Here is a 27,532-nt window from a genome sequence, read left to right as displayed (position 1 = left end):
TTGACCTTGTAAGTATAACTCCATACATGTTGCCCACGTGTTGTAGTTTTTGTTGTTGAGCTTCTTGATTCCTCCAACTACTTGAAGATCACCCATCTTAACGGCAAGGCTTTGACTACACCGAACAAGCTTGAGTAACAAACGTGCAGAGTACTAAATTACTCTAAACACAAAGAAGCTCCACAAGGTTTGTAATAACCTCGACAATAACTCAAGAAATATTTTCTGATGTGGAAGATCAGTTAAAAACTGCAGCCACAGAGCATACTCAGAATTTCAAGAGATCTTAAAAAACGTGGCTCTGATACCAATTGTTGAATCAAAATAGAGTAAAAACTCTAATTGATCCAAAAAAAAAACTCTCTTTAGAATAATCTCACAAAATTGCAAAAGGGAAGAACTCTTAAGAAAGCTTTCAAATGCTTATAATTAAGCTTTGATTGTTGGATGATAAAACTCAAATACAAGTAGGGTATTTATAGGTTACAAGAAACAATCTAAACCACTCATTAAAATAAACACTAAATAATCTAAACCATTGAAATTAAAACATGAGAAAAATACTTAATTTTCACCTAACTAAATTGATGTAAGCAATGACATCAAAACTAAATTGATGTAAGCAATGACATCAAATTAATTTAGGTGTGAACATATAGGCTAATATTGAATTTTCAACAGAGAATTATATATGGGCAATGGGAATGGTGTTCGAGCCGCAATTCTCTAAATGCAGGACATACCTCACCAGATTCGTCTGCATTTTATCTGCAATCGACGACATGTATGACGTATACGGAACACGGCACGAACTCGAAATCTTCACCAAAGCAGTGAATCAGTAACATAAATATCCTTCTCTACTTTTGTAGGATGTAACAAAATTACTATTGATCTAAAAAAATTCCCCTTTTTTCCTATGCTATTTAGATGGGATATTAAGGCCATGGAGGACCTTCCAGAATACATGAGGGCATGCTATTTAGCCTTGCTCGACTTTGTCAATGATATGGAACTCGAAATCCTGAAAGATGGCGGATCCAATACCACCCACTACATCAAGGAAGAGGCTAGTTCTATACAGATTCTTTAGCAGTGCAGCATTAATATGCTTAAATGATCTGACATTCCATGTATGTTTACCTGCATGCAGTGGAAGAAACTCTGTGAATCATATTTCACCGAAGCAAGATGGTTTTACAGTGGCTACACGCCAACACTGGAGGAGTATTTAGAAAACGCGTGGATCTCAATCGGAGGTCCGGAAGCAATAGTTCATGCTTATATTTTACAAGAGGGACTCGATGGCAGGAACTCTGTGTCTATGGACCATTGTTTGAAGCAGGGTGGTGAGCTATTATATTGGTCGTCCCTAATTACCCGAATGACCAATGATTTGGGCACTTGCAAGGTAACAATAACTCTAAATACCAGCCGATCATAATCATTTGTAGTACAATGAATAATCAATAAACCAGGATCTTTGGTTCATGTTCTGTGAAGGCCGAGAGTGCTAGAGGAGACATAGCGAAATCGATAGAGTGCTACATGGTTGAAGCAGGTGCGTCCAGAGAAGAAGCAATAAAGCACGTTAGGAGCTTGTTGTTTCATTCATGGAAAAAGTTAAACGAGGAAAGCTACAAAAGCTCAATACCAAGGTCCATGGCGAAGTTGTGCTTGAACATGGCGCGCACTTCTCACTGCATATACCACCATGGAGATGGAATCGGGACATCGAGCGGAGCAACAAAGGATCTTTTAATGTCGCTCATTGTCCAAACCATCAACTAAAGCACGAGGCTTAATAAATAAGGACATCGATCATGAAGTGATCAACTAGGTGCATCGTCCATTCAAGAACATGTTCCAAAATACCACCTTGAAATAAATGTAATTCATTTTAGGTAAAACAATTTTCAGGTTATTCATTTTACGTAAATTATTTTCTAGAGAACAAATTATAGTATATCACATACCTTTAGGATGCGTTTGGATGAGAGATTGTGAGATTACCGAGGAGAGTTTTTTTTCCAGAACATGATACCCATGTTTGGATTGCAAAGATTCCCAATAAGGGGTAATAACTCATTTCCAATAGTGGCATTTTGTGGGAATGTCATTCCCCTTAATCACTTAGGTATTATTCTTTTCCCATGATTTTGGATTAAAATGCCCTTAAAACAATTTTTTTTCTTCAAAAATATCATTCAACTAACCGTTGAATAAAAAAAATTCTATGAAGGGTAAATTACAAATTTATCTTTTAAATTTTGTAAAAAAAATTATATAAATTTTATGAATTTAATTTTTTTAAAGAAAATGTATAAATTAAAAATAATAAAATAATATATTTTCTATGATCTTTTATAAAAATATTTTCTTTTGAATATTATAATTCAACTTGTTTAAAAAACAAATATATAACAAGGATATTTGATAAAATATACATTTCAATAATCTTTTATTCTTTTAACCAAACATTGTAATCTTACATTCTGCTAAACAAATCAAACATAACAATGCAACATTCCCAATAATGTGTTAGGTAATATTATATTCCGGTAATTCTATTCCCAGATGTAATACTACATTCCATGAACCAAACGCACCTTATAGTACAATTTTTATACTGATTTTCTCTCTCTCTCTCTCTATATATATATATATATATATATATTCATTACACGTCGTCATCCACACATTTTACATCAATATTAATTAACATCGATATACAACTTTAAATCCACTAATAATAATACATCCTCTTTCCTGATAAAACAAAAGAGTAAGGGAGTTGTTTCCCCGTAGGCTTCTTATCACATGGGCTGATCTTTTCCACATTGTGAAGTGATTTAGCTGCCTATTGGGGATAATGAACTTTTGTTTTTTCTTTTTATTATTTGAGAAACGGCTAAGGAAATTTCAGTTTTTTCCCTTTATTTCCCTTCAGTCCCTTCAGTTCCAAGGCTTCGTTCTCATTAATCTGAATCAATCAGAGTCACACATCTGGTTTTAGTGGGTGAGTCTCCCAGCAGAGATTTTCTGTATACACAAAGACCTAAATTAAAAACTTTATTTAAACGATATCAATTTACTTATCACTTGACGATGAATTTTTCTTTTTTAAGTTGTATAACATCATAATTTCCATAATTCTGAATTATGTGACAGTCCAATCAATTCTCATGACCCATCTATTTAAGTGGCCCATATGGTTTGATTTAACAGGATTAAGTATTATTTTTTTAAAAAAAATTAAATTATAATGAAATAAATTGAGTTTAGAAAGAATCTATGCCAGCCTAAAATGAGATTTATATATCAATATTTTTTATTTTTTATATTATTAAATAGATTTTCGTTAATATATATATATATTAAAAATTAGCTTATAATGTATTAAAATGAGATAATTAAATAGGTTTTGACCCATCTATTTAAGTGGCCAATCGGTAACTCATCTAATGTTTGCTGATGAGCGTCTTCTTTTTGGAGAAGCGAATGCACGAACAGCGGGGGTGATAAAGGATATTCTCAGGAGATATGGAGAAAAGATCGGGACAGCTCATAAACTTCGATAAGTCAGGACTATTCTTCGGTTCCAATGTTATTGATTCAAATGGCGGATGTACGGAGAGTCTTGGGTGTTTCTTGTTCCTCAAACCCAGAGAAGTATTTGGGTTTACCGGCTATGGTGGGGAGAAATAAAACACAAGCGTTTGTTCAATTTAAGGAGCGGATCATTGGTTGGATTAATTCCTGGTGCATCAGGTGTTTATCACAGGGAGGAAGGGAGGTTTTCGTTAAATCGGTTTTACAAGCGATTCCCATGTTTTCTATGAACTGTTTTCTTCTGCCCAAAAGCTTGTGTAACGAGAGAGGGGACTTTAGCTCGGTTTTGGTGGCAGAAATCACCAAAAAGAAGGGGAATTCATTGGTGCTCGAGGCATTCGTTGTGTGATATCAAGGGGAATGGAGGATTGGGATTTCGTGATTTGGCAAAGTTTCACACAGCTTTGTTGGCGAAACAAGGATGGAAATTGTTTACTACTCCGGACACTTTAGTGAGTAGGCTAATCAGGGCTAAATTCTACCCATCTTCTGATTTTTTTTTACATTCTCTACTAGGATCGAGTACTTCGTATATATGGAGAAGCATTTGGAGTGCTCGGGGGCTGTTGGAGATGGGCATCCGCTGGTGAATAGGATTGGGGTATGGGGTTTCAATTTGGAATGATTATTGGTTACCTGTTTTTCCTCCCAAAAAAATCAGTAGCCCGCAAGTTGATTCTGTTATTTGGGTCTCGGATCTTATCGATAATCACTCGAGGAACTGGAATGAGGAGCTAGTTAAAGGCCTGTTTTCAGAGGAGGAAGTGGATACAATTCTCAGCATCCCCTTCCTTTGAATAATGCCCAAGATGATAATGTATGGGGAGGAGAGCGCACGGGCCTGTATTCTGTCAAGTGGATATCATTTATTGGTAAGCGACAGGGAGAGTATTAATAATTTTGGAGTCTTTTTCAAGAAGTTATGGGAAGCAAACTGTCAACGTAAGATCAAGCTTCAAGGATGGAAAATTTTCCATAATTTTCTTCCTACCATGCAGAATTTATGCTATCGGAGAATTTCCTCAAACCCATATTGTCCTAATTGTCCAAGTATTATCGAATCTGTTGAGCATGTACTACGGGATTTCTATTTCTCTGAATTTTCTTGCTGAGCTCCTCTCGATTTTCACCTTGCTGCAAGGAAATAGGACCAGCTCCTCCTTTTCTTTTGCTTTTGAGTTTTGTTGTTGTTTGGCCGTTTTTCGTTTATCTTTTCTTTAACGGTTAATTTGATATCATAATGACTGATTAAGATAGTGCTTATATGATATTTTATGATTTTTCTTGTTTTGAATATTCAGATTGGATTTGAATACCATACTAGATTTACGTTTGTGGACAGCTTTTCATTTCACTCGAGTCTGATTTGTAATTTGTTGGTAGTCTTTCAATAGTTTGATATTCTTTTGTGATTCGTTTGCCGATGCGATCAGATCTGTTTGTATCTATCTTTGTTTGAGTTTCTTAGTTTAATTTAATCTTTCCTTGTATGATCATTATGTGATCTTATGTTACTAGTCTTGTTTCAATAATTATATAATTTTTTTAATTATGTATTTAATTTACGATTGTAATCATAAATTTTTATTATAATTTAGGATATTAACTATTTTAAATAAAATTAGTTGCTTCTTTCAAAAAAAACTAACACGCTAGAGTTAAAAAAATACTAACATGCTAAAATTATGGTATTGAATTTAATTTTAATTTATATTATAAAATTAAAAAAATAATATTTCATTTAATTATTTTCTTATTTTGACATAAAATCTGTAACAAATAAAAATGATGATGAATTGACTATAATTGAGTCGAAGTTAAATTCTTTCTTAAATTTTTAAATCAGATTGAAATTGAAGTGTCAAATCGGGATCAAATTTTATTATGACAATAATTAATCGAATTCAAGTGAAAGAAAATCTTCCTAGAGGGCTATCTTCCCTAGTTTTTTTATTAAACAAAATTGATTATAAAATAGTATTTATTTTAAACTATATTCTCAATTATTTGACAATAATCATTTAATCATCGTCCTACAATTGTTGATGTTTGAAACTGTGATCTTTAGAAATAACAACGATTCCTTTAATCACTTATGTGAATTGATTCGTGCTTTACAAACAAAGTTTAATCAATAGAAATGTGTGATTTAGGATACATATAATTAAAATGTTAAGATTTCATTCATTAAAAAAATTAAGATTTATTATTTTGTGAAATTCTCTTGTTCTTGTTATTGAAATAGTGAAATTTCTTTCTATTATTTGTTATTTTTTCGTTTTTTTATTAATTTAAGGTTAGTATAAGGTAGTATCTATTCAAAATTAACTTTCAATCATTTGATATTGAACATTCATTTTCATGACATATCTGATACTCGAGCACGAGACCTCAAAAAATTATGAATAAACATATATGTATTGTATATGGTTATAGATATCGTTTAAATTAGAATTACATAGTATTATACTATTATAAATATTTATAATTAAATTTAAATATGCTCACCCTTTCCTTAGCGGTTTTCTCCTTTGTCTTCATTTTTTTCTTTCTTTTCTTTAAGTTTGCATCGTTTTCATAGATCATATCAATTTTTTCTTCTTTGATTTTCTTTAGCCGACAACGACACCGACTTTGATGTTAGTTTTCGACCGTCAGTTCTCTTTTCTCTTTGTTTTTTTAATAAGAATAATTATGCATGTGTTGCACGTTTATCTATGCTTTTGTGGCATATTTTTCGATTTTTTTCGATCGTTTGTCCGTTATTTTATTATATTTTCTCAGGGTTGTATTTGATGACGCCACGACTAATCAAGATGACGCTTATTCGTAATCTTTTTGATCTTACCTGATATGGACATTTGGATTGAATTTGGATGCGTGATTTTGCGTTTGTGGATAGTTTCTCACGACACTCAACTATGGTCTGCAGTTCTCAGTGGTCTTTCAATGACTTAATTTTCTTTTGTGCTTTATGTGCCGACACAATCAGATTTATAAGTATCTATTTTTGTTCAAGTCTTTTGGTTGGGTTTTTAACATTTTACATGTATAGTCCTTATATGATTTAAAGTGACTAGTTTCAATGCTACAGGAAAAGTTTAAATATGTATTTAGTTTACGATGATAGTTGTAAACTCTTATTATAATTTCGGATATTTTTACTTTTTTTAATAATACTAACGGCTTCTATTCAAAAATAATAATAATTAAATTTAAATATAAACTTGAATAATTAGAATCAACTAGACTCGAATTTTATAAACTCAACTCAACTTGAAAAATTTCAAGTCAAATTTGAATTATAAAATAAGATTCGTTTAAGTCGAATAACTTAAATTCTTTTTACTCGACTCAATTTGATCGAACACTCACTTTTATACCAATCAATAAACTAATAATCAACCACTAAACAATCTTACATATACCAATATTCAACTCCTAGGCTAAGTATATGAGTATATGTTTAAAGATAATTCTCAACTATGTGATATTAAATGCTCATACTCGTTGCATTTCAAGTGTTCGAAATCGAGACTTCCAGGAATAACAACAATTCTTTAATTACCGAGATCACTTGGTTCGTGCACGAAACACCAAAATTGAATGATTTGCTAATGGAAAATCAGATTTTTATTTTTATTAAAATATTATTAGAAACTAAATTAATCAAATAACCTCTAGGCTACAAAATTGTTTTGTGGTTTCTATTTAAGGGCAACGTCTTTCCTTTAGGCTACAACATTCATCCTCGATGGAGCAAAACTATTAGCTGCTGCTCCTTGCACCTTTTCTTCTAATTTTGTGAGTCATTACTCCACAAACTTGTTTTCAACATGGACAAAATAAGTACTTAATTTTTAGTTAAAATAAATATTTAAAGTATTTTTTTTATCAAAATAGATGCTTAAATTATTCAATTTTTTATCTAAGTACTTGAAATATTTTTTAATTAATGTCACATGTTAACTTTTTTAAATAATTAAATAATTTTTTAATAATTTAGGTACTTATTTGACATAAAATACTTTATATACTTATTTTAACCAAAAAATAAAGACATATTTTAAGTACTTGATATAATCCTTTGAAATAATATAATTTTAAAAAATTGAATTCCCTTCTAAAAAGTAATTTAAAAATATATATTATTTGTATAAATAAATTATTGAGTCCAGCTCCAAATCCGCGTCTTCTTCTTGCGCGCTCTTTAATTATTAGCATCAAATTCAGCTGCTCTTCTCCAATCGGTGAAAGGTGAAGTCTCCATTTTTATTGAATTTTAAGATCGTATTGTCAAATTCCCCTTTTTAAACGTTTGTTTTGATTTGTAATTAGGGTTTCGTACAGTGGTTTTCGGTATCTGATATTGATACATTAATCCGGTTTTTATATGTATACACCAAGGTTCTTTCTATTTGAAATACTGATTATTATATTCTTTTGCTTGCAAAGGTTTGAATGGTCGAAATTCTAAGTGTTAATTCTATTTAATTTAGATCGACTTTGATCTAGGAAATTTCTTTTATTTTCTTTATCAAAATTCAGGTTTTTAAGCCTTTTTTAATGTCGAATTGGCTGCATAACTGATCTCTATGTTTAAGTGTTTCTCTCAACTGCTAATTATGTAAGTAGAGATGACAATAGGGTTTTCATGGATCTATTTGATTCATTTACTGCATATTGGTTTCATTCTTGTTATTGTCGTTTACTCTGATTCAACATATTTTAAGGCAACAGTGCTGGAATATCTATCTATAATTCTATATTTAGCTCTGATTTTACGTACATGTAATTTTCCTGCATATTGGGTTCAGGATTGAAGTGCTGGACTATCTATCTATAATTCTATATTTAATTTTGATTTTATGTACATCTAATATATTCTTTGTCATGTTTTCACTTTTCAGAAATATTATGGCTACGGGGATTACACAGGTGCTTTTGAGTGCACAGTCAATAGACGGAGCTGTACGGAATAGTGCAGAAGAAAGTTTGAAACAGTTTCAGGAACAGAATCTTACTGTTTTCTTGGTGTCGCTTTCTGGAGAGTTAGCAAATGAGGAGAAGCCTGTTGAAACACGTAAATTAGCTGGCTTGATACTTAAGAATGCATTGGATGCGAAGGAACAACATAGGAAGTTTGAGCTTGTTCAAAGATGGTTATCGTTGGACAGCAATGCAAAGAGCCAGATTAAGGCATGCTTACTGAAGACTCTAATATCTCCAGTATCTGATGCTCGTTCAACTGCATCTCAAGTCATTGCAAAGGTTGCAGGCATTGAGTTGCCACATAAACAGTGGCCTGAGTTGATTGGGTCACTTTTATCAAATATTCATCAGCTACCTGCTCATGCTAAGCAAGCCACTTTGGAGACTCTTGGGTATTTGTGTGAGGAGGTCTCCCCTGATGTCATTGATCAAGACCAAATGAATAAAACTCTTACAGCTGTAGTTCAAGGCATGAGTTCTTCAGAAGGAAGCATTGATGTGAGGCTTGCTGCTACAAGAGCACTTTACAATGCATTAGGATTTGCACAGGCAAATTTCAGCAATGACATGGAGCGTGATTATATCATGAGAGTTGTATGTGAGGCAACGCTGTCCCCAGAAGTAAAGTTAAGGCAAGCAGCTTTCGAGTGTTTGGTATCCATTTCATCAACTTACTATGAAAAACTAGCTCCATATATCCAGGATATTTTTAACATCACAGCAAAGGCTGTGAAAGAAGATGAGGAACCTGTTGCCCTTCAAGCCATCGAGTTTTGGAGTTCAATATGCGATGAGGAGATAGATATTTTGGAAGAATATGGTGGTGATTTTACTGGGGACTCTGATATTCCTTGTTTTTACTTCATCAAGCAGGCACTCCCCGCCCTTGTTCCTATGTTGTTGGAGACGCTGTTGAAGCAGGAGGAGGATCAGGATGAAGGGGCTTGGAATATTGCAATGGCCGGTGGAACATGTCTTGGTTTGGTTGCACGGACTGTGGGAGATGATATAGTTCCTCTTGTCGTGCCGTTTATTGAGGAAAATATTTCAAAACCAGATTGGAGGCCGAGGGAGGGGGCTACTTATGCCTTTGGTTCAGTCTTGGAGGGCCCTTCTCCTGAGAAGTTAATACCCCTTGTGAATGTTGCCCTTACCTTCATGCTCTGTGCATTGACAAAGGACCCCAGTAGCCACGTCAAAGACACAACAGCCTGGACTCTGGGACGTATCTTTGAATTTCTTCATGGTTCAGAGGTTGATTCTCCCATTATCAGTCAGGCAAATTGCCAACAGATAGTTACAGTTCTGCTACAGAGTATGAAGGACACTCCAAATGTAGCCGAGAAGGCCTGTGGTGCTCTCTATTTTCTTGCACAAGGTTATGATGAAATGGGTCCATCATCTCCTTTAACTCCTTTTTTCCAGGAAATTGTCCAGTCCCTTCTCACTGTCACTCACAGAGAAGAAGCTGGTCAATCCCGGTTGAGGACTGCTGCTTATGAGACATTGAATGAAGTGGTGAGATGTTCAACTGATGAGACAGCTCCATTGGTGTTGCAATTGGTTCCTGTCATCATGATGGAGCTTCATAACACCCTCGAGGGCCAGAAACTCTCATCTGATGAAAGGGAAAAGCAGAGTGACTTGCAAGGCCTTCTTTGTGGGTGTTTACAAGTTATTATTCAGAAGCTTGGTTCACAAGAACCAACCAAATATGTGTTCATGCAGCATGCAGATCAGATCATGGGACTTTTCCTTAGGGTTTTTGCTTGCAGGAGTGCTACTGTACATGAGGAAGCCATGCTTGCTATCGGTGCTCTTGCTTATGTGACAGGAGTAGATTTTGCAAAATACATGCCAGAGTTTTATAAGTACTTGGAAATGGGTCTCCAGAATTTTGAGGAGTACCAGGTCTGTGCTGTGACCGTTGGTGTTGTGGGTGACATTTCCAGGGCACTGGAGGAAAAAATTGTGCCTTACTGTGATGGCATTATGACTCAACTTCTCAAGAATTTATCAAGCAACCAGTTGCATCGCTCTGTGAAGCCTCCCATATTTTCATGTTTTGGTGACATTGCATTGGCAGTCGGAGAGTATTTTGAAAAGTACCTAATGTGGGCCATGTCTGCACTTCAAAGCGCTGCAGAGTTGTCTACCCATATAGCAGGTGATGATGAATTGGTAGAGTACACAAACTCCCTGAGAAATGGAATTCTGGAGGCATATTCTGGTATTTTCCAAGGGTTTAAAAACTCTCCCAAAACTCGGCTGTTGATTCCCTATGCACCTTACATCCTCCAGTTTTTGGATGGCATATACATGGAGAAAGACATGTGAGTTCTATTAGAAGTTACCTCATTTAAACTTTAACTAATGATTATGTCTTCCGACATGGGTTTATTAACTTATTTTGATGTTCCTTATATAGGGATGATGTGGTCATGAAAACTGCCATTGGGGTCCTTGGAGATCTAGCTGATACATTGGGAAGTCATGCTGGTTCTATGATACATCAATCCGTCTCAAGCAAAGACTTTTTGAATGAATGCTTGTCATCAGAGGACCTTATGATTAAAGAATCCGCTGAATGGGCCAAGTTGGCCATTACTCGTGCCATTTCTGTTTGATTACGTTGGCATTCAGCATGTTTATTTTCTTTTAGAAGTCCGTGCTTTCGGGTGTGTTGAGTTGAGGGTCTGGGGTTGCATGTGTCAAGTCGTTGCCATTGTCAGACAACTGAAGTTATCCGTCTTCATGTTGTCACTAACATCTGCATCAGCATCATCAATGAACTGGATGGAGAGAATATATCTTTCGGTCTTGAAGGAGTGGAGCAGGGGAGGGGATCATGGAGTGTGACTTGCTGGAATGACCGACTAGTCAGGTAGCTTGGTCACTTGTTTTTACACGGTTGTGTCAAGATGAGCATCGAGTTTTGCCTTATCATGATCTTCTCCCACTCCCAGTAAATTTAGTTTGATGGAACGGATGATTTGAGTATCCGGTTCCAAGTGGAGAAGCATTTAAAGAAATCTCCAGTGCTGCTAACCACCGTTGTCAAACTAGAAATCCTAATTTTTGAAGCCCAAGCCTGCATATCTGTGAAGCAAATGCATCAGTGGGTGGCATCTAATCTCTTCTGCTTCTTTTACATATCTTGGTTTTGGGTCGGGTCGGGGATTAACTACATTCAGCATTGCATTCATTAGAATCAACTCCAATTGTTGGTTTTAGTTGGGAGTCAAATTGTTGGATCTCATGCATTCATAGAATTTCATGGGTTTTTGCGTTTCATTTTGGGTATACTTTTTTGGTTTTCTGTTGTTATTTGAAAATGTATTTTTGGTTGTCACTGCCAAGAGAAAGTGATTACTATTTAGAATCACAGTTTTGGGAACGGAATGAACGAGGCAACTTATTTCTGTGTGCCTCAGTCATTACTGTTTTTTTTTATATAAAAGAGAGGCCTTTGGCCTTTTTGCTTTGGATATTACCACGTTTAACACTGTTACTATTCTTTTATGAGTTAAATTTGTTGGGTCAACCCGGAAAATGAGCTTTGACCCGCTGTTTAATTAAGTCTAAGGCTCAAGAGCAATGGAGCAAAGACAGGAGGCAGTGCAAGAGAGGTTTTGTGACAATCCTCTACAGGTTGAACAACATTCAATGCCTCATGGATGATTGTCCTCTGAATTTTTTTATATTTTCTGTTGAAAATTTATTTTTAGTCCGTTCATTTTTCTTTTAAAATTTTATAAATTTACTCTCTTTAACATAAAATTCTGCATCATCCTGACCAGAAGTGTCCGTAAAAGACCCTAGGAGTGTATCATTCTCTCCTAAATTATTCTTCCCTTCATAAAAGATCGTCCTGCCTAAGTTATATCACGTTTTGTTTAAAAAAACCAACTTCAACGATTGTGAAAAAAATTATTAAAAACACTAAAACAATGAATGAAATCAAAGCCATGTATATAATCCATCCATTTTCAGTAGATGAGTGCCTTTCATGGTTGTAGATTGCAATGAAAGAGGTTCAAATAAATCAGAGAGATGGAATCCAAAAAAAAAAAATGGAAAATTATACTGTAAGCATCCAAAATGAATAGTATATGCCACTTTGAGCGGTATTCTTGTACATCCTCCTCTAGTCCATACCTAAAAACATCCACCATTTTACTAGAATAATCATTTTATTTTATGTTGTGATTGCTTTGCTATTTTTTATTTATATTTAGATAATTATTAAATTTAAACATATTCGTTATCGGATGGATAGATTTATTATGGGACAACCCTTCTAATCTAATTTTTTTTTTTCATTAACAGCACTAAGATTCAAATATACTACCTTGTCTAATACCTCACCCCTCTAAACAAACTAGTTATTGATGAATTTCTATTTAAATAATTAAAAAAGTATAGATATCGAATTCATTGTGATTCCTATTCTTTTAAAATTATAGCACGAACTAATTTACTTCAGTGGTTAAAGGAATCGTTGTTGTTCTTAGGAGTCATGAGTTCGAGCACTAACGAGCATTGAATGATTGAAAGTATTTAGAATAAATATTAGTTTATAATCATCTTAACTTAATAAAAAAAAGTTATAAAGTTGTATATCGATAAAATTATATTTTAACCTTTTGATAATAAAATAAGACTTAAATTTAATCCCTTTTAAGATTATATGATTTACACAATGGTAACATTGTATTATTAATTTTTTTGTTACAGGTAACATTGTATTTTGAATCACTTAAAGTTTATAATTTAATTTCGATAACTCATGACTTCCACTGTTCGTTACACACGGCGTATACACATAAAGATAAAACATGGAAAGCATGCAGTGCTCCATGGTCGTGGTGCAAGTAGATGGAAGTCGCCAAATTCCAACTCTCTGCCAAAATGCATTCCATTTGATTTCCTCGGATCTTTAGCCCACTAACTTCCTTTCAATTGCCTTTGCATTGACACGATGATATAAACCACTACTCTCCTTGAAAGTGATTTTTTGATAGATATTTTACCCCTCCTAATATTTAAATATTTGATCTTAAATTCCGTTCGTGATGACTATTGATGAACATTTGAAATTTCTTTTAAAAAAAAAAAGTGATAAACACATATCCCAAGAAGATACATTAAACCTGAGGCTCTGAGCAATGCAGACCAAATGTACACATGCGTTTTTTCAATTTGGTGATGCAAACAATATGAAGAACAGTGTAGTTGACTTTGTGGGGTGGGGGTGGGGGTTGGGGGGATGCACCACGCTGTTGCTATTGGGTGGGACATGGAACTGGGCACCCAACCTGGGCTGGCCTTAACAACACCATAGTATTATCTCCGTATGCATGCTATGTTTTCATACCCTCAACTACCAATACAAAAGCACAGCTTCCCTTGCCCATGGTTTAACCACATATCAGCCATGGCAGCAGCTTCTTCTTCTTGGTTCAGGGCTTTTATTGTGGCGTTTTTGCTCCTCCTCATGCCTTTCTCCTTTGGTATGGTCCAAGGCTTTCAACAGGCGGGATACTCGGTTGAACAGGTATTCATCGACTTTGATTTGCACTGCAGATAATGTAGGTATGAATTCGATTATGTTGGTTTGTTTAGGAAATGGTGTTGATTTAGTATGTGTGTGTATATATATATGTGTGTGTTATGAAGGGTGGGAAGGAGATGATGGGATTCCAGATGAGTGCAGCGAGGAAGCTGTTGGTGGTAGGTGGAATGCTGGATTATGATGATCCTGGCGCTAACCCAAAGCACGACCCTAGGAAAAAACCTGGCAAGCCCTGATGATCTCTTCATATTTACTTAATAATAATCTAGTACTAGTATATAAGATCCAATTATGTTGATACTCCTACTGCTTTAGTGGTTAAGTAGTACTGGTAATTTCCTAGTTTGAGCCTCATTCCTCTTCTGATTATAAAAAATGGGTTGAATGATTTCTGAAGTCCTCTAGCTTTTGGGGAAAGAATTCAATTTAATCTACAAACCTTTTACGTTCAATTAAATTAGCTGACCCTATTCCCATATGCAATGGGGTGAGGGGAGGTAAGGTAGTAGGCTGCCCCCAACGGTTTGAGAGCAACTTCCGTGGAAGACCTCCGGCAGTCAGAAACAGTTCATAATAATGAGATGATAATCTATGGTGTTGGTGAATATCCACTTATGAAGAATGATGATTAAAGGCCACATGTGATGGTCTCGTCAAAGGAACATATTGATTGATTTCCTGAGTTTAAGATCTTAACCGAGTGCAAAAAGATTTAAAGATAGAAATGATTTTTTCCCCAAAAATTCGAAGCCCTCAAGACACATTAAGCCTAAAAAGTAAGATCCAAGTGTGTGTGTCTATATATATATATATATAGAGAGAGAGAGAGTAATAGTTACTTTCTTAATGAGTAATGGGTATATATTTAGTAATAATTAATGAAGCATATACAGTTCCCATTATACAGACCATTTCGAATTCTACGTTCATTTCTATGTACACAACTGATAAACTCAAAAAGAAACCTGAGACGACAACCATATTCCGAGTGACACGACACCAACTGTGGCTAAAGCTTGTCCGAATTCAAACAGGAAAATTTGTTGTTCAACTGGCAAATTCTGCCACTCGGTATGCCTGAGCAATGGTCAAAACCAAGGGGAAATAAAAGTTAACAGTGGCAGAGGAATGGTATGTAAATTCATAAAGCGAAGACTGATCAGATGCACTTTAAAGCTAAGACAAACTAGTAAGAGCAACAGCATTTTGTCACTCGGTATTCATTTCTGTGTAGTTCCTATTATGTTTCCCCATGCTACCTAGATTTTAATGTTGTAATAAAGGACTAAGAACAAGGGCCAAAGACTGTTCTTTCTAGTTTTTAAAATTATATACGGTTTTGATTTATAGTTGCTGCACATGTCATTCGGCTGGTGGCTCACTGGCTGCAATAAGCCATTAAAGGGCAAAGAGTTGGTAATGGTTAATTTAAAGACTAATATAATAGCTAAGCATAGGTTATGTGGTAGAGATTAATCCAAACGATGTCCAGTCAGCTCAATTTAAGCTTTAGTGCTTTACAAACATAACAGAAATCATATGCTGGTAGAAAAAGCTGCATACCCTAAATCAGCAATGATAATGCTGACATTGTCTTGTGAGCCATTATCCTGCATGGTATGACAAATTTCTATGGTTACTGGAACTTTTGCAGCAAATACATGTATACAAGTAAAATTAATTGAAAAATACAAATTACTCTCGCAATTAAATTACCAAAGCAGCTTGTGCAAGTGCATCACATGCTACCTGAATCAGGAATAAGGGGAAAGTTACAATTAAACCAAGGTAAGAATATCATCTGCAAGTTTAGTAGGCATATCTGATAAAAACTGGAAGAATGATACAGTTATTTGTGATGAAGATTGGTATAATGTATAAATCACCTGAACATCTCCATGTTCACGTAGTTGATTCCGAACAAAAGCAACTGCATCTGAACTGTAGAAGATATACCTGGAAATAAAATTTTCAGACCATTTCCTTTCTTCAACTCCCTTCTTCAGCATTCTGAGCAAATTGTCCAAACCAATATCATTATGATGTATGCATAAACGTATTCAACATAAACTATTATGAAAGAAGACTTTAAGTTGACAGCAAGGAAAGAACCGAACTCATTCTTCTTTGTCTTAAATCGAGTGTCACCAAGAGCACGGGATACAGCAATGTCACCACAAATCCTACCATTGCTAATCTACATATGGACATCACAGCAAAAAGATTTATGATCAGAGCAGTGTGAGTGAGTAAGACAAACTTGTTTGATGCACTGTAGTTCCTGACCATATTTTAATATAACTCACAATATAAGAAATCTTGTTCGTACGAAAAAGATCAGTGATACAATTACTACAAGAAAGATCAGTGATACAATTACTATTTAAAATAAAATAATCAAGAACAGAAAAAAGAAAAGAAAAATAATTAAAAAGAAAAAACACACCCATCCACCTGCTTCTCTGATTCTTTTAATTTCTTGCAAAGAGGCCTGGTTGCTCCCATAGGGTCGGTGAGAATCAGTCAAGACCTGTGCTTTTCCAGCACGAGACAGAACCTGCATCAATGTATCATCTGACAAAAGAATGAAAAAGGGATATAATCCACTCAAAGAATAAAGGTTTTTATGTCTAATTCTCGAAGTGTTACTCTCTGGAAACCCAGAAGTATTAGTGTTAAGGATCCTAATGTTAAAATAAGAACTGTAATACAAAAGCTGAAATAGGAACGGGAATGCATACCACACAAGAATCACCAACATGAGAAATGAACATCACTTCATTTCCATCTAAAATGACAGTGGCGGTTGAACCAGATTCATCGTTGCCATCTTCAATCTTTTCAAGCCTTCAACAAAATGAAACACCAGCTAATCCTTCAACCAATTATATTAAGACTACAAAATTAAACTGAAATCCATTTTCAATATTTGTAAGTTCCAAAGCATATCTCCATTTTGCTCACCAGTTTAGCAACTTTTTATCAGCAATTTCAAGAGCCTCCCCTAACGCCTTCTCAATAGAATTGAAATCTCCGTTCAACAATACTCCACCTTGCAAAGCTGTAACACACTCTTTATTCAGCTCATCTATGCTTTAACCCGATTTAAGCGTAACACTTTTTCATTTGTCATTCAATTTCGGCCATATATATATCATTTTTATTGGATAAAATTTTCATCGAAAAAATAAAGAGATATATACTATAACAATTATACTTAAATATATAAAGATCGATTATATTATTTATAAGTCAGGTTAGATATTTTTCATTATAAACACAAACTCGACTTGATTGAACCTTAATTTTCAAAAATTGTCAAGTTAAACCCACAGAGTTCGGGTCAATTTTTCGTTTCTACATTTGTACGCTTTGTTGTGTCAGGTCAACTTTAAAAAATTATCAGGTAGCGTTTTGAGGTGTTGATTTTCTCAATCAAATAATTTTTTTTTATTAATATGAAGTGATTACAAGGTAGAATATGTTCGAAAGACTCAACCATTTAAAAATGAATGCTCAAACACCTCTCCAGACAACGTGCTCGAGTCCGAAACCTTTGATAATAATAATCACTCCTTAATCAGCGAGATCATCTCATTCGCGTCACTCTTTTCGATGATAGCACTTCATGTGGTTTCATGAGCCGAACAGCTATTACTGAAACAAAAGCTAAAGTAAATAAAGGCCCATTTCGCCTCATTCAAATAACTTGCAAATACTAACCCTAAATCAAGAAGGAACAAGCATCCATTAAAACAAAAAAGAAAGAGAAATTATGAATCTGAAGCTTAGCCAGCTGATTAATACAATCATCAATAAGTCTTGAATTTAACGTACACTGTCATTCAGCCTTTAATAGTTTGTATATGCATATGTATGTAAAATGTTACCTTCTTAAAAACTTCAGGTGAATTCTTCCTTCAGATAACCTGCGGGCTTGAAAGTGTCAGATTCGGCATATGCCTCCGGGCGGTAGAACCCGGAATCATTGACACGGTTACTAAGCACATGAAGTATAGCTTTCTTTGAGCCCCCGTATTCATCCCGGTTACTCTCGACGTATTCTTTGGCCTCAGCCGCTACATCATTCACAAAATCGAAACGGTTGTCCTCGGATAGCAACAGCCTCTCGATGTCCATCGTCAACAGCTTTCCTCCATCCCTTATCTTCCTAACCTGCTCCTCCAGGAACGGAATCCGCTCCATCTTGTACTGCAACATTTCATCCTTCTTCGCCTGAACAGACACAAGGAAAACTGAACCTCCACTTCCACGTAAACATTGCAACTAAATGCCATTGAGCGCAATATTTTCACCATGACAGCACATCCATATGAAGCAAGGACCAAAGATAGGTATGGCTTGAAATTCGTTTCGACAAGTATAAACAACCTTGACTCGATCCTAAATGCCGGAAGATTTCCACAGTGTACGGGAACGTACAAATGAAACTAACATTTATTCGTAATTCATCTCCTAAATCATTACAATTTTGGTGAAATACAAGCAATGTTGAGTTAATTCACAATATATATAAAGCAACATCGAGCAGATATAACCCACAACATGCAACTCAATCAGTCTCTAAGTTGTAATGTTAGCATGAAATTCCAATATGATTATACATTTGCTACTGAGAAAAAAAGGATGAATGCTCAAACATCTTATCAATTTTTAACAGACACCAAAATTTTTCTTGCCAAAATAAATTAGGAAAAAGTACACAAGAGGTCATCGAACTACTGAACTTTCAAAATTACAAAATGGTCATCAAACTTATCGAATTGTTACATCATGTCACTGCGACGTTATAATAAATTGTAAAAGTTTGATAAATTTAATGACTATTTTCTAACATTTCGATAAAATTTAATAATCATTTTATAACACATTAAAAATTAGTTACCATTTTATAACATTTTGATGAATTTATTACACGTTATAGTAAATTGTAAAAGTTTGATAGTTATAAAATGGTAATAAATTCATCAAACTGTTATAAAATGGTAACTGAACTCGTGTGTTCTTTACCCAACAAATTATCCTATGCACAAGAAAACAAAACTTAGAGATAAAAATATATAGTATATACCAATTTTCTCCGACGCCAAACACGGCGACCACCGCCCTCACTTTGTGACCGGCAAACAACCTGGAAAGAGCTATTTATCAGGAAAATAATAATAAAAAAATATTTTCGGGTAATTAAAGAGTACAAATAAAAGAATGGCCCATCTAGCTCAGTTGGTAGAGCGCAATACTCTCATCCTTGTGGTTATGGGATCAAGTAATTCATAACGCACGTAAGTTGATCTCACATCCTACTATCTACCTACCCTTACCCCCATTATATGAAAATAGAATCAGTTAATTTTAAAGAGTACCAAATAAAATGGGTTTCGAAATATAGAACCTGTGAGCTTAAATGCGTGTCGAGTCGCCATGAATTAGTCCCTGTTCTGGCCTGGGCCAAACCAAGGGGAGAAAAATCCCAAAAAAGATGAATTAAAATTTGATATTACAAAGACGATGGAGAGAACTAAATTGGAAAACAAAATAGGGGTGAACCTTTTACCGACGTAAGTAGCAGTGAAACTGAAGAAGCAGTGAAGAAATTTGGGCTGGAAATTGCAAACGCCATGCCTTTGTTCGAGCTATGATAGTTCAGGATTAGGATGGCCCTGAGCTAAGAATATAAGGTAAGATTACGAGAGTCTGAAACGGCAAATATAGATGCCGTTTACTGCGTGTAAAATGTGTGCAAGAACCCAAAGATCCAAGGCGTTTGGGTAAAATACCACCTTAGTCACGAAACTATAGGGTTTATTATATTTTGGTCATTAGATTAAAAATCTTACAAATTAAGTTTCGGGGCTGTTATGGGGTGAAGTGTTTTGGGTTATCTGTTACGTAAAGAGTTCTTTTGGGATAAACTGCAAGTTTGGTAATTGAACTTTACTTTCTCTCTTATTTTACTCACCTTACTTTTAGTTTTTTCAATTTACTCACTGAACTTTATAGATTGATTTTTTTGGTCACTACGCCGTTAAATAATTAACAACATTATGACATGGTCATCAAAACGACATCGTTTTAGTCTAAAATTTAATTTTTTTTTCATGAATTCAAAGAAAAATCATTTTGATGTAAGTTGTCATGTCATAACGCCTTTTAATTATTTTGTGACAAAATGATAAAAAAAATTCAATTTATAAAGTTCAGTGAGTAAATTGAAAAAATTGAAAGTACAATGAGTGAAATAGGGGAGAGTAAAATTCAGTTACCAAACGTGTAATTTACACTTTCTTGGAACAAAATAATATAATTTATAACTATAAAAGATTAAATTTATTAAATTATTTAAAATTAAGATTAAATTATTATAATGTATAAATATTGAAGAATGATTATATTATTATATCAATTTATGAAAATCACATTAGCATTTTCATTATCAATTTAAATGCGGTAGCCCAAGTGATAGTAATTTGTAACATTAGGGTCTAAATGTACAATATTTTAATTCGGTGACTAAAATAAAACAGGCTCCATGGTTTGGTGACTAAAAGGTTAGTTTAGCCAAACAATTTTATAGTATAAATTAAGTTGTTTTATAAAATAATAATACAAGTGTTGAAACGTTGAGTACTGTAAACTCAAATAGTAAAAAGTTAAGGATTTTATGTAAACTTTTTCCATACACAAACTGTTGTAATGTCAAAAACATTAACATTATTAGCAGCCAAGTTCCATGTAAGACATATGACCTACGTGACCCGATATTTCCATAATATAAAAGATTCTGTTGTCAGTAAACAAATTCTAGTTTTTATTCTAAAATAATATTAGCAGTAACTTTTTTATATCACCAGATTCAATATATTAAATGATTAATCCGTGATTAATCCGAATCGAATAATACAGAAGCATTGCAATCTTTCTTAATTTCAAGGGGAAAAAATGAAGCACTGCAGGAAAAACAACAAGACAGAGTAACTCCTCATGTTACAATTTACAATGGAGCTCTCTTACACTCCCCACAGTTCTTAATTCAAGACAGACTTTAAGCAAAAGACATACCATTGTTTTATGGCTACATGACAGTGCACAACAACTCATTATAAGTTCAGAATTATACATCTGGAGAATCGGATTACATGGAAACATCGGTTTAAGATCCGAGTCATAGGAATAGTTTAAGGTCCATCTTCTTGTGCTGAATCAAAAACCAGTTGAGCCAAGTGAGACATCGGTTTACAATAACAGGGCTAAGAAACGAACAAATAAGATAATGAAAAACTTACTGCTTAGAATGAAGCCTTGAAGCAAGCTTTGGGCTCTCTCGGACTGCTCTGGAGTACCCGATATTTGAATGATCTTTTGCGCCTCATCTGGTCTATCTTCTACCAGAGTCACATTGGCACCAGACAACTATACCACAAATACATCCACCAAGAGATGAATTACTTGAGAACTAGATTGAAACAAAGTAAACATAAACGAAATAGGTAGTTGAAAGCAGTGATGGTTACCTCGCTGATCTGCGCCAGTTTGTTTTTCGATTTTGCTATCAGCTTGGGAACAGCATAATCCGGTATGACAACTTCAAGTGTACTCTTAGTAACAAGTGGTACAGCGATCCTAATAGAAAATTACAAGCAAGAGAGGCACTTTTTATTAGGATAGCCTTTAAAAATACTGGAAGGGAATTGAAAGAGCCTTCATTCTCTAAATGGAAATTTCTTAAAAAATAATGCAAAACTTAGCCACCTGCTAATTGCACTTGGTACATCTTCCCGCCGTTCAGATTCAGTCTGCTTCACTGTTTCCGCACCAGATTTCATAACTTCCTATAAAAAATAATTAACTTCTATAACCATGTTCTTAGAATGAAGCAGTGAAAGGAAAATCAAAATCAAAAGAAAGCAGCATAAGTACAACCTTTGATGTTGCTGGAGTTGGCACATTCTGATAGGCTCCAGCAGGATGGTCATTGGCAGTTTGTCCATCACGAGCTGGAGTTAGGTCTGGAGAAATATTCCCAATGGATGTTGTTGCAGTGATAGGTGGTGCTGGAGGGACCTGAGAGAATTCCCTATACAAGTAACTGCGTAACCGTGATGTGATCTCAACAAGAGCATCTCGAGCTGCCTTTATTTCCCCAACAATCTGCAGAGTAACTCAAAGTGCTATTCAGAATATACAAAGTAAATCCATCTCATCCATCATTTATTAAACTTAACAAACTCATGGCCAAGCGATAGAAAAAGTTAAGAATCGGGCGTTTGAATCTTCCGGCCTAGATTTAACTAACACTGAGAGGCTAAGATCTCTTTGGTTCACAGGAATAGGTATCTAAGTAGCAAACCTGCACAATGTCATTCAGTCCTGATACACAAGAAGGAAGTTCTTCTCCCGACAGTATCTGTATGTTTACACCGGTTAATCTTTTCATTTCAGATAATGATCCATCTCTTCCCTCTAAACATCCAATTTCACTTGATGGAACAAGCAACCTAGTAGTTACTATGTTATCTTTATCAGGAACAAGGTCAACAATCTGAGTTTGGATATGCAATAAAGCCTCTTGAGCTGGAAACAACTCATCATCAGGACCCTAAGGACAAACAAAACCAAAGATATGTTAGAAACCTTTACGAATATGTATAATTCAAAATTCAAGAGGAGATGAAGAATTCGATTTTTAAATGTCTTAGAATCTTTAAAACTTGTAAATGACAATATCTGATTCAAAAAGCTAAGAGGGACTGAATTTATCACCCAAATACAGCTGGAGAAAAGAAAAAGAGAGCAGGCTAAAGAAAAAACTATCCACCCAAATGACTACATGTTATTAAATGAAAATAGAGAGATGATAAGTACCTCCTCAGAAGAAATGGTAATTATCTGCTCATCTGACCCTACCACGGGATCAGCAACCTTGACATCCACACCAATTTCATTTTGAAGTAAATCTACTATGCCATCTGGCTCCCCAAAAACACTATCAACCTTGTCAATAGGGCAAAGTATCCGAAACACAAGATCCTCACCATACAGAGGTTGTCCACCGTTAGCCATAGGAGCAGTCCCAGCTTCAATGAAGCCAGATGGACGGGAGGAATAATTGTTGCCTCTGTAATTCATAGTAGACATCCGAGAACCAAAAGAACCATCCATAGATGATTTACGTGAAGTATTGTTTACCGGTGGAATATAATCATCATCAGGGGAAAACCACTCTGGTGAATGCATTCGTCCATGGAAATTACTGCGGTCACGATGCTGACTCTCCCTTAAGCGTGATGAAATAATTGCTATAGCATTTTTTACAGCATTTGCATCACCTACAACCTGCATAACAAACAACAATAGACAAATATCATAAAACCATTTTCAGTATCTTCCACCAGAGGGAAATTGGAAGGGAGAAAGAAGTTCAAACTGAATCTGCTTAGATAGATATTGTTAAACCAAAAAAAAACTTTCCAGAATAATCATGTTTGGTAGTCAAACCACCAATAAGAATAGCACCATCAGAAGCATTATTGTTTGCAATACATTATGGACAGTAGGAACAATTCAATATATAGGGATCTAAACTATCCAACTTTTATACCCATTTGCAGCCTCACCTGCATAGAATACCTAGATTTGAACAGCTTTATCAGCATTCAGCAATCATAGAAATATGGTTAAGTAGAAACATGGGATAAAGTGGAAGATGATAATATTATGCAGCATTCATATGAATGATTGATACTCAATAATATTTAAAAATTAATAGAACTAATGGGACAATCAAAAGAACTTGTATCCCATAAGAAATAGCACCATCAGAAGCATTATTCTTTGCAATACATTATGGACAGTGGGAACAATTCAATATATAGGGATCTAAAATATCCAACTTTTATACCCATTTGCAGCCTCACCTGCATAGAATACCTAGATTTGAACAGCTTTATCAGCATTCAGCAATCATAGAAATATGGTTAAGTAGAAACATGGGATAAAGTGGAAGATGATAATATTATGCAGCATTCATATGAATGATTGATACTCAATTATATTTAAAAATTAATAGAACTAATGGGACAATCAAAAGAACTTGTATCTGATAAGGAAGATACATTAAAAAAATAGATAAGCATTATGTATAGAACGTCATTATAAAGCCTGATAGCTTTCAAATACATGAAATATTCCATCAGTGAGCTATTATGAAAGGAAAAATTACATTGTGCATATTTTTAGTGCCCAAGAACCCAAGTATCTACAGAAACAAAAGCAGATGAAAATTAAACCATGAATGTGGCAACAACTTGAAAATTGATAACTCAGCAGATTGAAAAAAAACCCACAGGAATGCAATCAGACTACAAGGCAAAGAATTTGAAATTCCAAAATAGAAGAAGCCATTCTTATTTGAAACAACATGCCAGCTAAGAACTCCATAATGAACCTTCTGAAAACCTTAAGCATCTATAGTTTAATAACAGAGAATAGGTATTTGTTTCAGCAAAGGGCAACTTGTTTAACATGAAGATAAGATTACCAGAGCCGCAGTCTGGCAATGCCACTGCCGATGTCATATACTAGTATTAGATTCTTAATAAAAGTTTCTCTAAGGGAAAAGGCAATGAAAGGAAACCACATTAGTATCTCCCATAATCCGCGGGTAGCATTCATTCAGGTCAAGATCTTGGATTCAGCTCACCAAGACCTGAAATTCTTTAACTGGTGCATAAGCATTTAACTGCCCAATCATTCCATTAAGCCATTGCACTTAAACATATAATCAAATTTTGAAAACCCCAAAGATTAGTATTTTCAAATTACGCCTAATTTTTGTGTAATAAATGCAAGATCCAAATGCAGTTGGTCGCAGACCTGAACAATCTCCTCAGACATGGAAACGCAACGGGGCAAGTTATGGTCTCTAGGCAGAATCCTAATCTGAGTCTTTGTTTCCATTCTCATTTGCTCAATAATCTTTCCTCCTTTCCCCAATAAAGAACCCACATGCATCCTCGAAACAACCAACCTCGTCGCCACCCTGTTCCCTCCTCCTCTCACCACCGCTCCATATTCCTCCTCCTCCTCCTCTCCTCCGGCACCACCAAATCCAAACTCCGAATCACTCTCCAGAATCCTCTCATGTATAAGGAACAACGCCTCCTGAGCAGGAGAAAAAGCCGGCATTCTCCCTTCAGGGTCACGGCGACGCGTGTCAGATATTTCGATGATACGTTCCTCGTCGCCGGGAATCAGCTCGTGCACGTTGATCCACGCGCCGGTGTGCTGTCTTATGGACTTGATAATGCTACCCGACTTACCAATTACACCCCCAGCTTTCATATCGTGGCAGAGAATGCGGTAGCTAGTGGTGACCATAAGGGAAGAGTCTTGTCCTCCTCCACCCCCGCCGCCGCTACCGCCACTGCCTTTATTAGGAGGTCGACCGTTATTGCCTCCGTTGTTATTGTTGTTGGGATTGTTTCCACGGTGGCGGTGACTATTAGGGAGGTAGTGATGGTTGTTGTACCGAGGTTTCGTCCTACCCATGGTCTCCCCATCATAGTCTTGGTCATAGTAATAGTTCCTCTTGGATCTAGATCTGTCCATCTAAAAACACTACTAAACTTTCCCCCTTTTAAGGTTCTCAACTTTCAAATCAAAATGATTTCAATCTGTTCCTTTCGTCAATGTTTCCCGGACGATGGCTCAGCTCCTTGTCATGGATCGGGTCTAGGGTTTTCACTTTTCAGAGCAGTAAATCGTTGCTCTCGAGATTTGTTCGTCTCCGCGTATTGTACCTTCAGTTATCTTCTGTTTGTTTCTGGGGAAAATCTTCGAGAAAATGCAAGCGTTGATGGTACATCTAACTCGAGACGAAGAATCTGAAAACGAACACGGACCTTCTCATGTTAGCAGTCATACCGAATTTGAGCTGCAAAGTTTTTTATGCACCTTCTTCCAGTTGAGATACTTTAATTGAGGACAGGCCTCAACGGCGTCGTTTCTGATTTTATTTTTCCTTCTTTTATTTTTGTGGAAATAAACAAGGAAATGATTTACGGGACTAATTTAAACTAGTGATGATGGGAGTCAATAGCGAAACTCATTATTACGGTCACTAGGTTAGAAACTATCGCGACCCAATTATATTGAGGATAAATTACATTAATGACCACTCAAAATATGGGGTTTGTTTAATTTGATCATTTATATATTATTTGTTTCAATTAGATCAATTAATTATCTAAAATATATCAATTAAATCATTTATCTTAATCGTTTAACGGGTTGAAAAACTGGTATATGTACACATTTAGTTTTTGTTATTATAAATTCTATCAAATTGACTCTAATTTTAATCTAATTAAAATATTAATTTGATTAAAATTAAGATCAAATTAATATAATTTGTAAGTTTATTATTTTAAGATGAACAACCCTCTAAAACTCATTATTTTATATTATTATAAAATTAAATTAAAAATTTACTCCAGATTAAACTAAGCGTCCCTATTTTTTTATAAAATAATATTTTATAATAAGAATAGATGAAAAAGGGACGTGACTCGTGAGGAGATACTTGTTTTAATTAAATTTAATCTTAAATAAAATGAATTATGTTTTAAGTTCTTAAAATTTTAAATATGTATAAAATAATATTGATGCATATTAATGTGTAATGTTAACATTGTATATTAATATATAAAATTCATTTTTTTAATAAAATTAACTTTTTTATTATAAAAAAATATTTTTTTTCTTCGTAATATTTTCTTTAAATTATCATTTATTGGTAGAGTGTCCCACGTGTACGGTTTGATAACCTTTAGGACATGATTCCCGCGGTCGGTGCTTTCCAACTTTAATAGGAACGAGATGTAAGAGCTCTAATGCTGCGCTAAAGATGAGCGCCAGTTTAGCGTGGCAAGCAGTTTCACGCTAATGTAGCGTGTTACTGTAGCAACGCTACAAAATATTTTTTTTAATAATTAAATTAGATTAAAGTAGATTAAATTATATTGAAGTAGATTAAATTATAAAATAGATAAAAATATATTGAAATTAGATAAATAAATGTATTAATTTTTTGATACATAAAAATACAACAAACTTAAAAACATAATTTTTTTTAATGATTAAATTAAATTAAATTAAATTAGATTAAAGTAGATTAAAATATATTAAATTGTAAGATAAATAAAAATACATTAAAATACATATTAATTTATATTTATAAATATTTTATAAATATTTTTTATTTTGATATTTATTAGAAATGTATATGTTTTGTTTTATATATGAAAAATAATATTATAATAATTAAATATTATG

The 27,532-nt window shown here is 34.5% G+C and overlaps 5 protein-coding genes across 5 annotated transcripts in view; 2 read left to right on the top strand and 3 right to left on the bottom strand.

Annotated features, from left to right (window-relative positions):
• Nucleotides 1–1,853, top strand: part of LOC120199772 (probable terpene synthase 9) — a 7,340-nt gene extending 5,487 nt beyond the window's left edge. Inside the window, 4 exon segments of the mRNA XM_039200788.1 lie at nt 684–841; nt 931–1,069; nt 1,154–1,411; nt 1,504–1,853. Coding sequence (XP_039056719.1) covers nt 684–841; nt 931–1,069; nt 1,154–1,411; nt 1,504–1,791 — 843 coding nt within the window. The 3' untranslated portion in view covers nt 1,792–1,853.
• A 5,954-nt stretch (nt 1,854–7,807) lies between these two features.
• Nucleotides 7,808–11,519, top strand: LOC120199767 (importin subunit beta-1-like). The gene is made up of 3 exons (XM_039200783.1): nt 7,808–7,869; nt 8,523–10,937; nt 11,033–11,519. The coding sequence occupies exons 2-3, from the start codon at nt 8,530–8,532 to the stop codon at nt 11,229–11,231; spliced, it is 2,607 nt and encodes an 868-aa protein (XP_039056714.1). The 5' UTR covers nt 7,808–7,869; nt 8,523–8,529; the 3' UTR covers nt 11,232–11,519.
• A 3,542-nt stretch (nt 11,520–15,061) lies between these two features.
• On the bottom strand, nt 15,062–18,024 carry LOC120199681 (protein phosphatase 2C 57-like). The gene is made up of 9 exons (XM_039200699.1): nt 18,017–18,024; nt 17,144–17,272; nt 16,921–17,026; nt 16,626–16,736; nt 16,297–16,376; nt 16,066–16,189; nt 15,896–15,928; nt 15,743–15,789; nt 15,062–15,256 (listed from the first exon to the last, which is right to left on the bottom strand). The coding sequence occupies exons 1-9, from the start codon at nt 18,022–18,024 to the stop codon at nt 15,133–15,135; spliced, it is 762 nt and encodes a 253-aa protein (XP_039056630.1). The 3' UTR covers nt 15,062–15,132.
• LOC120199771 (protein PLASTID TRANSCRIPTIONALLY ACTIVE 7-like) lies at nt 17,930–19,847 on the bottom strand. Its single transcript, XM_039200787.1, has 4 exons — nt 19,755–19,847; nt 19,593–19,643; nt 19,272–19,331; nt 17,930–18,415 (listed from the first exon to the last, which is right to left on the bottom strand). Exons 1-4 carry the CDS (start codon nt 19,818–19,820, stop codon nt 18,083–18,085), a joined length of 510 nt encoding a protein of 169 aa, XP_039056718.1. The 5' UTR covers nt 19,821–19,847; the 3' UTR covers nt 17,930–18,082.
• A 1,305-nt stretch (nt 19,848–21,152) lies between these two features.
• Nucleotides 21,153–25,807, bottom strand: LOC120199768 (RNA-binding KH domain-containing protein RCF3-like). Its single transcript, XM_039200784.1, has 8 exons — nt 25,073–25,807; nt 23,063–23,533; nt 22,548–22,796; nt 22,121–22,348; nt 21,950–22,029; nt 21,712–21,820; nt 21,484–21,610; nt 21,153–21,395 (listed from the first exon to the last, which is right to left on the bottom strand). Exons 1-8 carry the CDS (start codon nt 25,805–25,807, stop codon nt 21,376–21,378), a joined length of 2,019 nt encoding a protein of 672 aa, XP_039056715.1. The 3' UTR covers nt 21,153–21,375.
• Nucleotides 25,808–27,532: the final 1,725 nt, after the last annotated feature.

The sequence above is a fragment of the Hibiscus syriacus genome, unplaced genomic scaffold (genome assembly GCF_006381635.1).
Source record: "Hibiscus syriacus cultivar Baekdansim isolate YM2019G1 unplaced genomic scaffold, ASM638163v2 tig00005465_pilon, whole genome shotgun sequence".
NCBI classification, from domain to species: Eukaryota; Viridiplantae; Streptophyta; class Magnoliopsida; order Malvales; family Malvaceae; genus Hibiscus; species Hibiscus syriacus.
Note: the sequence above shows the minus strand (reverse complement) of the source record. Positions and strands in the feature narration are given on the sequence as shown.

Coding starts and splice junctions, on each gene's coding strand:
- LOC120199768 (XM_039200784.1), bottom strand. CDS start 25,807: ATGGACAGATCTAGATCCAAGAGGAACTATTACTATGACCAAGACTAT. Junction 22,349..22,547: donor GACTGAATGACATTGTGCAG/GTTTGCTACTTA, acceptor GTTACTCTGCAG/ATTGTTGGGGAAATAAAGGC. Junction 22,030..22,120: donor CAACTCCAGCAACATCAAAG/GTTGTACTTATG, acceptor TATTTTTTATAG/GAAGTTATGAAATCTGGTGC.
- LOC120199767 (XM_039200783.1), top strand. CDS start 8,530: ATGGCTACGGGGATTACACAGGTGCTTTTGAGTGCACAGTCAATAGAC. Junction 10,938..11,032: donor ATATACATGGAGAAAGACAT/GTGAGTTCTATT, acceptor TTCCTTATATAG/GGATGATGTGGTCATGAAAA.
- LOC120199771 (XM_039200787.1), bottom strand. CDS start 19,820: ATGGCGTTTGCAATTTCCAGCCCAAATTTCTTCACTGCTTCTTCAGTT. Junction 19,644..19,754: donor TTTCACTGCTACTTACGTCG/GTAAAAGGTTCA, acceptor GGTTTGGCCCAG/GCCAGAACAGGGACTAATTC. Junction 19,332..19,592: donor ACACGCATTTAAGCTCACAG/GTTCTATATTTC, acceptor AGCTCTTTCCAG/GTTGTTTGCCGGTCACAAAG.
- LOC120199681 (XM_039200699.1), bottom strand. Junction 16,737..16,920: donor ATGTTGGTGATTCTTGTGTG/GTATGCATTCCC, acceptor ACATTGATGCAG/GTTCTGTCTCGTGCTGGAAA. Junction 15,257..15,742: donor ATTATCATTGCTGATTTAGG/GTATGCAGCTTT, acceptor ACCATTGCTCAG/GCATACCGAGTGGCAGAATT.